Below are 16,284 nucleotides of genomic sequence, written 5' to 3'. Positions count from 1 at the left end.
TTCTATTTATTTTTTATGTGCTGAGGATCAAACCCAGGACCTCACAAATGCTAGGCAAGTGCTCTACTACTGAGCTACAGTCCCAGCCTTCATGTATTTTACTCACTGGTATATTTAGGAATAATTATTCCCTCTGTACAGGATATACCTCTTTATTATTCATTTATTTATTTATTTTTTTGTGGTGCTAGGGATTGAACCAAGGGGCACTCTGCCTCTCAGCCATAAATGTCCAGACTGGCCTCAAACTTGTGGTTTGGATTCCTGCCTTAGCCTCCAGAGTCATTGAGATTACAGGTGTGAGCCAGTGTGCCCAGCTACCTCCTTCATTTAAATGCCTGCATATAGGTAATTTATTTTTGCTTTGACAGATTTTTAAACTTAAAAAATATATTTAAGCTATAAGTTATGAAATATGTAGTGGGTGACTGAGAACATACAGGCCCATCCATACTGGTGGGCTCAGTCACGCAAAAGTTTGGTGTGACTGTGACCTTGCATTCTGCAGTTACCGAGCCACATATGGTCAGCTAGCTGAAAGCTGCAACAGGAGGAATGGTTTAGGTCCTGCCCTGCCCAGGGAAGAGAGGCTGGTTCTAGGGGACATTGGCCCAGACCTGATTGTGTCCACATCACCAGCAAACTTCTGCCTTAAGGAGGTAAATGAGACTCTGGGAGAGGGCATTCCCACATGGGAGTTTGGACTCTACTGTTTGGCTGGGTCTTCACAGGGCCACTTTTAATCCTGACCCTGCACACCAGGCCTAGATTTGTACAGCAGTGACCCAGTCCTGATGCAAGGACTCGGAAACCTGTTACAATCACAGCAATAAACTGCAAAGCCATTCGGGTTGTCCCTCTATGGGCTGGAGGGTCTAACCAGCAGCAAAGTCCTGTCAGGTGACATGAAAGGCTACTCCTTTGATGGCACACAAACTCTTGTGTGATAAAACTGAGGAAAATCAAAAGGCTCTCCCATGGCAGCGGTGCAGGGCAAAAGGCCCTAGGTTTGGGACAGGTCTCCCCCCCTGGGGCCCAGGTTGTCCTGTGGGCTGAACAACTATTTCCATTTTCCACTTTGTATGATGGGTGTAATCTCGCTCTCCTGGCATCTAATAAAGTGATTGTAAACACAAGTCAAATAAAACACTCCAATTCCCCATCGTGCTGCCGAAATGACCACCCTGCACTCTTTGGCATTTTTTGCGTCCCTCTGACACCGCTTCTTGTGCTCTCTAGTTACACATCTGCAGATGAAGGCGGGAGCTTTCTGGGTGGCAGCCTTACACGTATCAGTTCCTGTTACTTGGCACACATTAAGTGCTTAGTAAATCATTGAACAAGGCGGTCATGCACTGAGACGCTGCACGCCACTGTGGCATGCTCATGTCTTCCTCAGCTGGGCTCGGAGGACAGTCTCTGGCAGGGGTGGTTTGAGCAACATGGGAAAACAGGCTTTGGAGTCAGACAGGCAGCTATATAGCCCCAGACAAGTGACCCGGCCTCTTGGGGCCTCATTTTCATCTATAGAACAAGGTTAATGAAACAACAGGGCCGAGGGTGTGGCTCAGTGTGCTTACAATGCCTGAGGTCCTGGGCTCCATCTCCAGGTCCACAAAACACACCAGAACTGTGCAAAAAGCCCACCACTGCATCGGGCACATAGTAGGACCTCAGTATGAGCTATAGCACAGCCACCACAATGGGCCTGGATTTCCCGAGTCTCTCCTACCTCCTTGAAAACCCACAAATCACATCCTAGTTTCTGGCCCAGAGGGGGAAAAATAGGTGAATACATGGAGACGGGAGGACCAAAGCCACCTCAGTTGTCGATCTCTTGTACATTTTGTTGCTGGGCATGCTGAACACAGGGTCACTCAAATCTGAGACCCTCACTGACAAACTGGGACCAATCTCAATTCCCTGGAGACCATCATTTATTTTTGGTGAATGCCATCATGAATATACAATTATTCCCACAGAACAGTCGATAGCATCGAAGTCTTGCAAACAGGTGACAATTAAAAAAAAAAAAACTAGGAATTTTCAGGTCTTTTAATAAATTAATGTTCTGGATTCTTAAGGCTGTAAGACCTTAAGGTATTCAGGTCTGGTTATGTTCCAGAGGTAATAAAGGGTCTGATACATGGTGTAGACTAGATACACAGCAAAATTCAAAAACTTAAGTCCTTCCTCATTCGAATGTTATTTGGCTTATCTCCTTTGTCATAAGGGTCTGGTTTTCCCCAAAACAAATGACTTAAAATAAGGTGCATAAAAATTTCATACCAAGTCACAACAGTGAACAAACACTATTCAAAAATGCCCTCTAAGCCTGTTTCTCCTTCTGTAAAATGAAGGAGTTGGGTAGGAGTTACTGTCATCGGCCAGACCACGTCACAGAGGCGTGAGGCACTACAACCCCATCAATGAGGGTGACGAGAGCAGAGCTGCCCACACGAGGAGGAGGGGGCAGCAGGCCAGGGCACAGGCCTCAAAAAGACCCAGTGTCAAGCTGGAACCTTCAAGACTTGAAAGCATTGACTTTTAACCTGACAAGTTGCTCTAACATGATTGTCGCATTCATTCCAGTGTATGGACTTGCTGTACGTTAATGTACAGAATTAAATATCCCATTTATTAATTTATAAACCATAATAAAACTAGACAGTCATTTCCTCTCACCAGCATGTCTTGCTTTGGAAAAGGAAAACGTTAATAGGCAAATTTCAGTAACATCAGAAATTTCATTAAACCCAAAGAGAGGCATAATTCATTTTGGAGTTCAATGATATGTTTGAGGAATCACTTAACTATAATCATAAACTACCACCATACACCTTTGCAATGCAAAACTGCATTCACCAGTGAGAACAATTCAACCGCAGATCCACAGCTTCTGGTGAAGGCACTCAGCAAGATCTTTTCATAAATAACACCGTCAGGATTGTGTCTTCCTATTTTACCCAGCAATTGTCTCAAAACCTGGGATCAAAATACTATTAAGCAATGAACAACAGACGGACAAACGGGGATTCTCCTGAGGCTTCTGATGAGTAACTTCGGCAAGGAGCAAAGTGGCCCATTCATAAGCAGACGAAAACCAAACCCTTCAATACAAAATTGCAATTATCAAAAGCAGAAAACAAAACAAAACCAAACCCCGAGTGCAGCAGAAACAGTGTTACTTCCTCTCGGAATGGGGAACCACTGCATTCAACAGGAGATAAAGGGCGAACTGGTGTCCTATCTATGATTCACTGTCCCCACGTGTAGCTAGAAGTTGAGGACAGTGCTGAAGAAACAAGGGCAGATATCACCAAAGACCCAGAAGCCAAGCCAGTGGTCCCCTCCATGAGGGAATGGTCCCTTCATGATGCCAGAAGACTAAGGCCACAACTGGAACCCTGCCACCTGGGGTCCTATAATTTTCCTGATATGATTCTACCCAAACCCAAACTTCTTTTTCTCTTTTTTTGAGGCAGGGTCTCACCTTGTTGCCCAGGATGGCCTTAAACTTCTGGGATTAGAGGATTCTCCTGCTTCAGCTTCCCCAGTAGCTGGGACCATCGGTATGTGCCACTGTGCCCAGCTCATAAACCATTATTGACCAAAGAATCTGATTTGGCAAACAAAATTTTAGCTTGGTGCTCCCCCTTCTCCCCTTATCCAGGAGACAATTCATCCTTACACATAACACAAACATCACAGATGCAAAACACTGGTGTTGTCGATCACACCAAACACTGAGATAATCTGGATTCCTTCCATTTTCAGTGATCATGGTCATCAAGAGAAAAGCTTCAGAACTTCATTGCTTCTTACTTATTACCAAACTAGTCAGATAGGCATCACCAGTAGGAACTTTTCTTCTTTTTAAACATTTAGAAATGATGGTTTCTGATCCAAAGCCAGTTTTGCTGTGTCCCCTAATGGGGACCATGGCATAAAAACACACATGACTATAAAATTCTCTAGAAAAATGCAAGATCCTCATAAAATCAAGATCTCCCCACCAAACAGCCTTCCAAGTCATCACTGAAGTGGCCAAGACTCATCTAAAAAGAACAAGTACTACAGAAAAACAGCTTGAACACAACATGATTTCCTACAGATCCTGTGTGCTGCCTGCAGAGGGGACGTGCCCTGCTCTGGCAAGGGAAGAGAAAGGTGGACGAGGATTTCCCTTCCCCTGGACTTAGGTGAATGCCAACTCCAACCTGCAAGTCAAAGACTCAAGCTCCAGGAGTCCAGTGCCACCTGCGGGGCTCGCTCTCTGCAGCGCATGCCGGTAACTGCAAACAGCCTCGGGACTGATTGGGAGACTGGGTCCGCCTCTGTGGCTGTGGTGTCCGGAGCAACTCTCCCAGGCTACTGGCCCACATGATGCCCACCTGGTCCTATGCATATCTGAGCAGTGAAATTAAAGCCGCTAGTCTGTCATTCTCAAGCACCACCCCACAATCCTCTCCTCGACTCCCCAGGAAATCAGCTCTTGATCACTCCAGGTCTGTATCCATAGGGATCCCCCTTCTCTGGTCTGGGATGTCACCTGGAAAGCTGAGTAAGAAGTGTGACATACACTGCTTGAGGAAGAATTCCACGTGGAAAGGTGAAATTTGGTCAAGAGCTCCATAGGGTCATGGCCCCTGATGATGGACTCCGGGAAGAAAGAGCGTGCCTGGTCTCCATGTGGATCTCCCTCTGCCCAGAGCCCATCGCCATCCATGCGGCAGTCACATCCCCTTCTGCCCACTCGGGGCCAGGAGCCCCTGGGTCTTGCGGTGGTAAGTTACCCACCGTTCTCTGGCAGGGCTGTACATTCACTGCTTGTCAGAGTCTCTGACGCTGCTGGGGGCTGAGGGAGGCAGTCGCGGGAGGCCCTGCCCCAGCTCCAGGCTCTATACGTCATAGCGGTTCAAAGTGTACGAATTTGGGTGGCTCTGCCGGCTGTACTGAAAGTGGTCTGTCAGGGTGTTGTTGCGGCCATACTGATAGTCCCCGTACTGGGGGAAGAGGATGCCATTGTGGGGCTTCTCCAGTGGGCTCCAATGGTGCTCCTTGCTGCTCACATCTGCGGTGGAGACTGGGAGGAGGTGCTTCCTGGCTTGCTGGTTTGCATCATACTTGGTCTGCACAGGAAAGAGAGCAATGAGACCGTGGGGCTCATTCACCAGGACACACCCAGGGGGGTCGTCGAGTAGCTCACAATTTGAAGGCCGACACTGAGCAGGGCTCAAGTATGACCACCAAGTGGTTAGTAGACAACCACAGAGAACAGACAGGAAGAGAAGGCAAGTCCTCCCTGTGAGCCAGGCCACGTACTTAACATGAGACTTAATACCTTTGAGAGGAAGGAGCGAATCCCCAGGCAAGGTTCCAAAGACTGGAGGACCATAACTGGAGTGCTACGATGACCTGAGGTCATCTATGCAGGAAAAGGAAGGCCAGGCAGATGGTGTGGCATCCAGGTCAGTGACCTGGCTGGGAAACAGAGCCTGGGCCTCTAGCTCCTGCCAGGGCCCTCCCTTCCCCCTTCCATCAATCTGAGTGATTTCCTGGGTGCGACATGGACAGCCTTCCTCCCCCAAGGCTCACCTTGTTGTACAGGAAGACCCCCAGGATGGCCGTCATCATGCCCAGGACATTGGTGCTGGTGACTGGGTTGCGCAGCATGATCAGGGACACTGTGATGACCATGATTCTCTTTGTGGCATTAGCCACAGAGTAGCTCAGGGGGCTGATGAGGTTGAGGATGCTGAAGGCAATGACATTCTGGGCAAAGTTACAGAAGCCACTCACAGCCAGGAGCAGGAGTGTCCAGGGCCACTGGGAGACATAGGTCTGCAGAGACAGGGAGGCAAGGATGAGTGGACAGCAGCAGCCCCACATCTCCATGCCCACTTGGAAGAGGTGGTGGGGAGGGGATGCTGCATCTGTCTTATCAGGGCCCTACAATCAGTTGTTAGGAATCAAGCCCAGGCATGTGGTCATCGTGTCACACTAGGTACTTTATACATATAATCCCTGATGTGGCACAATAATCACTGACCATCTACAGCCAAGGAGGTAGTGGCTGGGAGAGGTAAGGCCAGGTGCCCAAAGGGTGCAGAGCTAGACAGAAACCAAAACTCTTCTTGTTCCTAGACAGGGAATGGCTGGGAGCTCTGGGGTCAAAGTAATGGTTTACTTATTGGACACAATGCATTCTGTAGGACAGAAGGTCATGGACAGACGGTGCCTGAATGTGCAAAGAACCTGGAAATCTGAGAGCAATGGTGTACGCCCATTACAGCAGGCCTCTGGGCAAACTGCTGGACCTCCCTGGTCTGGGTGTCCTCTTCTATATTACCAGAGGGGAAATGGGAGGGATTGATCCCTGCTCTACTGGGCCAACACTGTTCCTGTCAGGATCAAACCAAACTCTGGCTCTGAAAGTGCTACAAAAACAATTTTGGGTTGAGGGTGTAGTGTAGCTTCATGGTAGTGTGTGTATTTAGCATGCACAAGGCCCTAGATTCCATCCCAGCACCAAAACAACCAACCAACCAAAACCAAAACCAATCTTAGTCCAAATTAACACAAGGAGAGGGGATGTTATCAAAATTTAAGTTAAACCTGGTGTGGTGGTGCACGCCCACTACCCCAGCCACTCGGGACATGGAGGCAGGATTGCAAGTTTGTGGCTAGTCTGGGTGGCTCAGCGACTCTGTCTTCCAAAGTTTTAAAAAGAATAAAAAGGACTGGGGGTTTAGCTCAGTTGTAGAGCACTTGCCCAGAATGTGAAAGGCACGGGTTCCAAACATCCCCATCACGTTTAAAAAAAAAAAAAAAAAAGTGGGGCTGGGGTTGTGGCTCAGCGGTAGAGCACTTGCCTAGCATGTGTGAGGCATTGGGTTCGATCCTCAGCACCACATAAAAATAAATAAATAAAATAAAAACCCACTGACAACTAAACAAAAAATATTAAAAAAAAAAAGCAAAAGCAAACTTCAGTTAGCCATTCTGACCTTCTGTGGAATGAGACCACTGTAATTAAGGTATCTAGAAGTCAAGAGGACACAACTAGCAGAGCTGAACCACAAAACCTCCCTGCTTTTTCCACAGGACCTCTACTGGTCCCAGGACAGCCAGACAGGTGAGGAGGAGGCAGCCGGCCCCTGGACATGTGGCCGGGGAAGCCTGCTGCTGAGTATCTACAGACTGCAGGAGTCAACTTTCCAGCACTATAACAAAACACCTGATGCAGTTAACAGATAAAAAGAAAAGGTTTATTTTGGCTCCCAGTTCTAGAGATTCCTGTCTAAGATTGACTGACCCCATGCTGTAGGCCTCTGGTGAGAGTGGCAAATCATGGCAGGAATATGTGGTGGAAGAAACAGCTTGACTCAGCCAAGAAGCAGAGGCAGACAGGAAGAGGCCACAATCCCCTTCAAAGGCATACCTGCAATGACCTCAGGATTTTCCACTGGCCCTCACCTAAAGGCTCTATTCCCTCCCAATAGTACCATCCTGTGGACCAAGCTGTGAACAACAGGCCTTTGTGGGAATTCAATATCCATGCTATAGCAGAGGTCAACTAGCAAGGGTATAAAAGAGAGAGAAAAATGCAATTGAGGCTAATTTCCTTTTCTTAGGACCATATTTCCTCTGACTGCTCAAAAGTTTTGGATTTGGGACCATTTTGGATTTTAGGTTTTTGGGTTAGGGATGCTTGACCAGTAAATTCTATGAAAATATTCCAAAATCAAAAGATAAAACCAAAAAACCCTCCAACATCTGAACTATTTCTGGTCTCAAGATACTCAACCTCTATATCTAACTCATAACACAAATGTCACTTTAGCTGGGCATGGTGGTGTGCAGCTGTGACCCCAGCTATGTGGAAGGCTGAGGTGGGAGTTCAAGGCCAGCTTGGGCAACACAGTGAGGGTATGTATGCACATACATAAAATAAGATACAATAAAATGAAAAGTCGATTTTTGTGTAAGGAAGGAGCATATTAACACATATACAAGTGTGTTTCCATTTGCAAAGAGAAATTCTGAAAGGTTAAGCCAAGAGTCAAATAATAGTCATACAAGGAGATACGGCAGAGGCAGCAAGCTGGAGGCCAGACCTGTCTGAATGACCTTGTTACAGTTTGGCTTTGGAACCATAAAAGCTTTTGTTGCTGTTTTACGGTGCTGGGGACTGAACCCCTGGCTCCTGCATGTGAGGCAAGTGTTCTCCCACTGAGCTGCACACTCCAGCCTCTAAAGTTCCACACGGTCAGTGCCTGGGGGAAGCAACTGGGGAGAACTAAAAACAAATGGGAGCCAAGCCACCAGGCTGCACAACAACCCGATGACATGCACACCACCAAGAACGCTCTCAGGGGGCCTGAGAGCACAGGGTCTCAATAGTTCATCTTTAATGGAACATATTTTAAGGACAAATGAAGCTGCAAAGAAATCTTAAGGTGCTCTCAGAACTCCAGTGATGGGTGTCTCATCCGCAGGGCGTCTCACTCTGAAGTGATCACATACGGAAGTAAGGCGAACTAACGTAACGGCAGAACTCTGGTAGGTTAAATAAATAAGAAATGTGGAGAGAAACCAAGCGTGACAGGAAGATATGTAAATAAAAATCAAAGCAGTAAAGATCCCGGAATGTTAAATCAGAGTTAGAATTAATTACTCTAAACCTGTCCCCACTAGTCTCAAGTCCCAGCATCATCTGCCCCCACAACCAAAGTCCACAGACACTCAAGTCCCTTACATGGATATCTGCATAGAATCTACATACACAGGGGTGTAGACTTTACATCATCTCTACATGATGTGTGATACCTGACAGAAGGGAATGTTATGGAAACACATGTTAACCTCCATTGTTAAGGAAATTATGACAAGAAAAAAAAGTTTGTGCATGTTTGGTACAGGCATAATTTTTGTTTCTCATCTGAAGTTGGATGATTCTGTGGATATGGAATCTGTGGATCTGGAGAGTCAACTATGTGTGCATCTTCTTTTTCGCTGCAAAGACCTAACAGGAATGTCAACTCAACAGCAATAAGCACACAGATCACCCAATTTGTGGCGCTAAATACCCTATCCCACTAAAGCAACCTGGGCTCCTAAAGGAGCAGCTGATTGCAGGTTTGGGTCAGGAAGTACCCAAGATGGTGTTGAGCATCTACTGGGCCCAAAGCTGATATCAAAGACTGACTGTGGTGCTGAAGGCACAGGGAGCCAATCAAAAGGGGTCCCTCAGCTAAACCAGGACAATTTGAACAGGAAAAAGAATTGATGTAACTGACACACACATGATATATACAACGAAACTGAAAAAACTAAAACTCCCTTGAGTCCCATAAAAAGCAGAAAATTTCAACTATTCCTGATCAATATCTAAAGTGAACTTCAACTCTTTGCTCTGAAAGTTGGTAATTAGGAGAGGGAGTTGGGGGCTGGGCATGTGTGTTAGTGGTAGAACATTTGCCTAGCATGTGTAAGGCCTGGGTTTCCATCCCAAGCACCGAAAAATCAAAAAAAAAAAAAAAAAGTCACAAATCCAGCTAGACCATGTTTATCCCTCAATAAACATTTACTTGTCCTTTCTAATTCAGGTCAAAAAGAATTACATTTCCCTCCTTGTTACCACGGTCACCTGCATTAGTTTCTAACACATTCTCAAGGCTGAATGTGCAGGTGGCAGGAAGACCTTTATTCCAGTGCTCAAGTGTTTATGAATATGTCTGGAGTCAATGGAAACACTGATAGGGCTGATCCCATAAAGGATCTGAGCCCTGTGAGCATGGTTTAGAAAAGTCATAGTGGGACAGAGGGGTAGCTCAGAGGTTGAGCACTTGCCTAGCAAGTATGAGGCCAAGGTTCCAGCCCCAGCTCTGAATGAATGAATGAATGAATAAAAAATTAAAAAAAAAAAAAAAAAAAAACAGGTAAGGAAGTAAGCCAGTCGATCAGTGGGAATGATGCCAGTCGCAGCCTGCAGCCTCAGCAACTTGGGAGGCTGAGGCAGGAGGACTGCTTGAGCCCAGGAGTTTGCAGCAGCCTGGGCAGCATAGCAAGACCCGGTTTCAAAACAAAACAAAAAACATAAAGTGAGATGTGAAGGACATTGTCAGGACAGGAAAGAGTCACCCGTGCGGGTGTTTACAGCCTTTATGCTCCCAGTCCAAGTGTAGCATCTATTAGCACCTGGGATCAAGCACACCAGGAAGGAAATGCAAAGAAAGTCCACTTCCTGGACTATGTGCAATGTTCTTAAAAAAGAGCCACATGTTGAATGGGGTGGCTGTCAAATGCTGCTGTAGTTTGGACATGGTGGTCCTCCAAAGGTTCCTTGTTGGGAGGCTTGGTCTTCAGTGTGGTGGGGTTGAGGTGGTAGGATCTTGAGGAGGTGGGGCTCAGTGGGAGGTTCTTAAGTGAACAGGAAGCAGATCCTGTAAGAAATTTGCTGTAATTTGGATAAATGTCCCCACAGGCCCATGTATTAAAGGCTTGGTTGCCAGCCAGTAGTTCTATTGGGAAGTGATGGAACCATTAGTGGGTAGGGCCTAGTGGGAGGAAGTTAGGTCATTGGGGGGTGTGCCTTTGGAGGGGATATTGGGAAAACTGGATCCTTCCTGTTTCTCTTTTTTTGCTTCCTGTCCACCATGACATGAAGAGACTTCCTCTGACATGTGCTTTCTGCATAATATACTGTGCCACAAAAGCCTTAAGGTAACAGGGCCAAGAAACCATGGACTGAAGCCTTTGAAACTGATTCAAAACCTTTCCTCCTTTTAAACTGACTATCTCAGGTATTTTGTCATAGCAACGGAAAGCTGAGAAACATAGAATTTTAGATCCCACAGTTTCTGGTTTCTTGTTTCATGCACAATCCCACCATTCTCGACCACCATGTAATATAGTCAGGGGAGACCTCACCTAAGCCTGTTCCATGCTGTTTGGACGTTGGAGCTAAACCAACCCCTTTATACTGTCAGCTTGCCTCAGATATTTCATCAACAGAAAATGGACTAATACAGATACCAAAAGACTGCTCCAAAGTGGCCACAGAACCATAGCTCCCCAACAAAGCACCTATTTTGAAATTACTTAAGAAAATGGTGAGTTCTTAGTGGTGGCCAACTCACCAAGTCACTGCTGACCAGGAAAGCTGAGAGGTCCACCAGCACCCATGTGGGGATCATAAAGAAGACAGCGTGGCAGCCCAGGATGTTCAGCAGGCGGAGATGGTGGATCCGTGAATCTCTCAAAACCTGAAGACGATTCAAAGTATAAGTGGCAAGAGTACTCCAGGTACTCAGGCCCAAACACAGTGACTGTATGTTAACCTTGACATCTGACCTTGGGCAGCAAACCTGCAATTGCATCTATGAGACATACAGCACATGCATGAAATAAGTACTATGTTCCACGTATAAAGACCTGAGGAAAAAAAAGGAGCAACACTCAATGCTGGAGAAGACGCAGTGAAACAGGTGTCTGATATTCTACTGGTTTAAGTCTAAACTGGTCTTCTTGAAAAGAACCAGGCAACATATAGAAAAGTTATAAACATCTCATATCCTCTGACCCAAGAACTATTAGTCTACCGTAAGGAAAAACCTGAGTCAGAAAAATGTTATGCACAAAGATGTTCATCACTGAAACATTTACAATGAAAAATGGAAAACAGACTGATTCCCAGTGGGGGAACTGACTGCATCACTGTGGCATCTGGAAAGTATGTGAGAATTACATTAATTAATAGCAACAATTTTTAAAAAATATTTATTTTTTAGTTGTAGTTGAACACAATATTTTTATTTCATTTATTTATTTTTATGTGGTGCTGAGGATCGAACCCAGAGCCTCGCACATGTGAGGTGAGTGCTCTACTGCTGAGCCACAACCCCAGCCCCTAATAGCAATAATTTTTAATGATATGGGAGGATGCTATTCTATAAGAGCAAATGAACAAAGCAAAAATTTAAATGTACCTAAAATACTGCAAATCTAAGAACTTAGTGGGGAAAAAAGTTAACATTAAGAGTAATCATAACTTAGGCTGGGGTGTAGCTCAGTGGTAGAGAACTTTCCCAGCATGCACAAGGCCCTGGCTTCAACCCCCAGCACTGCAACAAAAACAACAAAACAGAATACTTATTATCTTTATGAACTTTAGGGAACTATATTGTAGATCTGACTCCAAAAAGTAGACACCCTTCGGCAGGAAGACAGGTTTCTTGATTCCTTTTCTCTAGCATCCACCCACAGTGCCTGGCACATATTAGGTGTTCAATAAGTTTTGTTTTTTTTTTAATTTAGCTGGGAGTAGTGCATGCCTATAATCCAGTGGCTCTGATGTCTGAGGCAGGAGGATGCCAAGTTCAAAGCCAGCCTCCACAACTTAGTGAGGCACTAGGAAGTTGCCTAGTGAGACTTTGTCTCAAAAAATAAAAAGGCCCAGGGATGTGGCTCAATGGTTAAGTGCTCCTTGGCTCAATTCCTGGTACCCAAAGTAAACAGCCAAACAAATAATTTATTGGGCTTTTCTCTTATTTTTCCACATTGCACATATTAATGTTATAATAGAAAAAAATATCAACAAAATGATGAACAGAAAATCAGAAGAAACAAGCAGAAAGGGCAACAAGAATTCTTTTCTCTAACATCAAGAAATCACTACTTGGCCAGTGTTTCCAAAGCCACCACCAGCCTGCCATCCCCATACTGCAGAAACATCATGCTAGTCTGTGAGGGTGCCCAAATACCTTTTTGGAGAATATGTTCTGAAGCGAGAAGCACAGTGTGGCAGCAAGGGCACTGACAAGTCCCCACATGTCAAATGACAATTCGGTGACGGTGGCCAGCAGGACGCCGCTGATGATGGGGATGAGTGACAAGTACACCTGGAGGAGGAAGGCAGGACCGTCAGAGCAGAGAGGGGCCACCCACCCCAAGGCCTGCAGGGAAGTCTCAGCTTCTCTCTTCTCCCTCACCTAAGATATGCGTCTGCCACTTTGGAATTTAGTGCTGCTGTGACATAGCTGTTGGGGGTGAGTGGGAGAAGATGGAGCACCTGGGGCAGGGCTTGTGTCCTTGTGGGCAGTCCTGCCCATATTGTCACCCCCATCAAGAACCCTGCCCAGGGCCACAGCTGGGCCTGGTCTTTTTTTTTTTTTTTTTTAATTTTAATATTTATTTTTTAGTATTTGGCAGACACAACATCTTTGTTTGTATGTGGTGCTGAGGATCGAACCTGGGCCGCACGCATGCGGGGCGAGCGAGCTACCGCTTGAGCCACATCCCCAGCCCTGGGCCTGGTCTTAACCTAGGAAATCTATCCAGCTGCTGGCCAAGCATCAGGATTTGAAACCCTAGTCCTCCGAGAGGCTTCCCACCACTCACTCTTATTTCAGGCTCTAATACAGTCACCTGGCTAGGACATTCCACCTTTTCCTGCTAGTGACCTCTTACCCCAGAGGTCTCAGTTCATCCACCCAGAAGAACTAATCTTGACCTCCCTATACCCTGGTAGGTTCCTGTGCTGTGTTCCCACTGCCCAGGCCTGAGCTTATACAGTAAAGGGCTCTCTACCCACTAGAAAAGGCACCACATCATCTGGCCTACATGGGACTAGGCCCAGCTTTAGGGAAAGTCATGTTTGCTGCTCTCTCCAGGTGACCAGCACACAGCAGCCACTCAGCAACTGCCGGTTGAATGAACCAGCAGCAAACATGATAAGAGGCCTTCCAACAGGCACAGAATTCCAGGTGGCTAAATAGCTCCCAGTTTCCAGAATCCATACCTCATGTCTGACTCTCCTGACTCCTGAGCTACAAAGAATATTCTCAAAATAGGTAGATGTCCCTGAAGGGGCAGACTGAAGGTAACAGACTGGAGGACCTGAATTCCAGCTTCTGCCTTCCTGGCTATGGCTCTCAGGTACAGGACTCTCTTCTCTGAAGTTCAGTTTTTTCCTTGAGATCAGGTAACAAAGATCTGCCTTATCTGCTTTGTGGGGTGGGTCCAGAAATTATCACATCGTTATCATTAGTCTGTCTACCTATCAGGGCTAATCCCTAGTCTTTTCCAAACTGTGTGAAGTTTCTGGCAACTTGCCAAGCTGGGTATAATGTCCTGTCCAACGAGAAACCTGATAAACACACATGCTATCAGGTGACGTAGCTGTACACCTCCCAGGCAATTCTGACCCCCAGGAGGCCAATCACACCTGACGTCACCATAGGGAAGTGCTACAGAGCACACACAGGACTTGTTAGGATAAAGACAGGCTAGAATAAAAATCCTGGCCAGAGGTGGCCCAATTTTTAAAAGCTGATCCAGGGCACTGCTGCTCTGAGTTACATAAAGTACAGGATGCCAGAAACCGACCACTTGGAAGAGGCATTATGTCTAGCATGAAATGGGTTCCAGCTGGGACAACAGGAGTCTCGTTTCCACTTCCAGACACAAGGCAAGGCTGGTTCTGGCTAAACTCACAGGTTCTCTTGCACTGAGCCAGGAAATACCCTGGCTTGGCATCTTCAACAGGCTCTGGACTGTGCCAGGAGCATCTTCTTTGTGCAGCCTTGAGTCCCACTTGCTATTTTCCCTCCCATCACAATTCCCGACTGGTTTAATTTCTAAGACTTTGCTGGATTTTGCCAACACCAAACTCCTTTGTCTAGCATCGTATGATCCCCAAAGTCCCCTATCTAAGCATTTTTTCTTGGAGAGAAGTAAAAATCTTGAGAGTTCCGATCCATTCCCTTGCCAAGGTACCTTGCCAAGATGGGACCAAGCCATCCATGACCTACCAGCAATGCAGGTAGGGAATCAAAACTCAATGAAAGGGCTGGGGCTTGTAGCTCAGTGGTAGGGTGTTTGCTTAGCGCATATGAAACACTGGGTTTGATCCTCAGCACCACATAACAAGAAATGAATAAAATAAAGGTATTGTGTCCATCAACATCTTAAAAAAATCAACTATAGAAAGAAAGAAAGAGAGTTAGACCTGAGAGGGATGGAGGAAGAAAGAAAGAAAGAAAGTGAGTTAGACCTGAGAGGGATGGAGGTTTTCCTGAAACTAAACCACAGAGATCACTCAGGGATACACATCCCACACACCACTGTTTGCAGGGTGATTCCAGGACATTAGCAGTAAAAGGGCCACTGGAGAACTCTACACTGACTTCCTTATTTGACAGGAAGCCAGGCGGTCTGCAGGCCAGAAGCCTGAACCACCAGTTACCAGTTGGAGAACTGCTGGGAATCCCCCATCTGCCCAGGCTCCTGCCAGGGCATTACCTTGGTGCTCTGCTTCTCCTTCATGATGATCCGGGACAGGAGGACCACCCAGATGGGCATGGTGGCCTTGACTGCAAAAAGAGGGAAGGGCATTCAGTGGGCTGCCTGACTTCCCCGAATTCACCAGGAGTCTGTTCTACCTCTCGTGAGATGGAGGTTTTGGCAGCCCCTCAGACTTCTTCAGTCCTTCGCTTTTTGTAGGGTTTCTTCCCAACCCCAACAGTTGGGCTCGCCTTACTCAGCTTCCAGTTCCTTTCTAACCCCTTTCCTCCCGGAGAGTCTGGTGCCTGGCCCTTCTCAGCCCAAAGTTCTGGCGGCTTCTCAGACTTAGTTCTGGGTTTTTGTCTACCGGGAAGCGCCCAGGGAGATGCATCCTAACCCTGCACCGAGGCCCCAGGCGGCGCGCCCCAGCCACCGCCCCCCTGGCCGGACGTGACACCTACCAGTGTGCGCGTAGGACACCGGCACTTTCCAGATGCTGACGTGCGCTGACACGGACGCGAAATACTTGCCAAAGGCGAGTGGCAGCACGTAGCGAGGGTAGAAGCGTGGCGGCAGCAGCGGCCCAGCCGATGGATGCGGGCCGGGCCCGGGGACCGAGACAGGCGGCGCGGGGGGCACACGCCAGGCGCGCAGGAGCGGCGGGAGTCCCGCGCACAGCGCCAGGATGTGGCACAGCGACACGGTCACCGGGAACGGGAAGGCGCTAAGAATCACCTTGTTGACCACGTTGCCGCCCGCGCTCAAGGCGTACCACAGCAGGCACAGCGCTGCCACCCGCGCGCCCTCGCGCGCCCCTCCGCCACTGCCCGCCGCACCCTGGCCCCCAGCGCCCGCTCCCGCGCCCACCGCTGCTGCCGCAGCCGCCATCCTGCCCGAGCGGCCGCCCCTTCCCGCCCGCCCGACGGCCCGACGCCGGGCGGGGGCGGGGCCGGCGGGGCGGGCGCGTCAGCTAGCGCCGCTCTTCATTGGTAGTTG

At 47.5% G+C, this 16,284-nt stretch overlaps 1 protein-coding gene across 1 annotated transcript; it reads right to left on the bottom strand.

Moving 5' to 3' along the window:
- Positions 1-1,919: 1,919 nt before the first annotated feature.
- On the bottom strand, positions 1,920-16,177 carry Slc35e1 (solute carrier family 35 member E1). Its single transcript, XM_027932232.2, has 6 exons — positions 15,750-16,177; positions 15,307-15,377; positions 12,768-12,905; positions 11,145-11,270; positions 5,599-5,844; positions 1,920-5,132 (listed from the first exon to the last, which is right to left on the bottom strand). Exons 1-6 carry the CDS (start codon positions 16,174-16,176, stop codon positions 4,902-4,904), a joined length of 1,239 nt encoding a protein of 412 aa, XP_027788033.1. The 5' UTR covers position 16,177; the 3' UTR covers positions 1,920-4,901.
- Positions 16,178-16,284: the final 107 nt, after the last annotated feature.

This window comes from Marmota flaviventris, chromosome 1 (assembly GCF_047511675.1).
Source record: "Marmota flaviventris isolate mMarFla1 chromosome 1, mMarFla1.hap1, whole genome shotgun sequence".
In the NCBI taxonomy this organism is placed as follows: Eukaryota; Metazoa; Chordata; class Mammalia; order Rodentia; family Sciuridae; genus Marmota; species Marmota flaviventris.
Note: the sequence above shows the minus strand (reverse complement) of the source record. Positions and strands in the feature narration are given on the sequence as shown.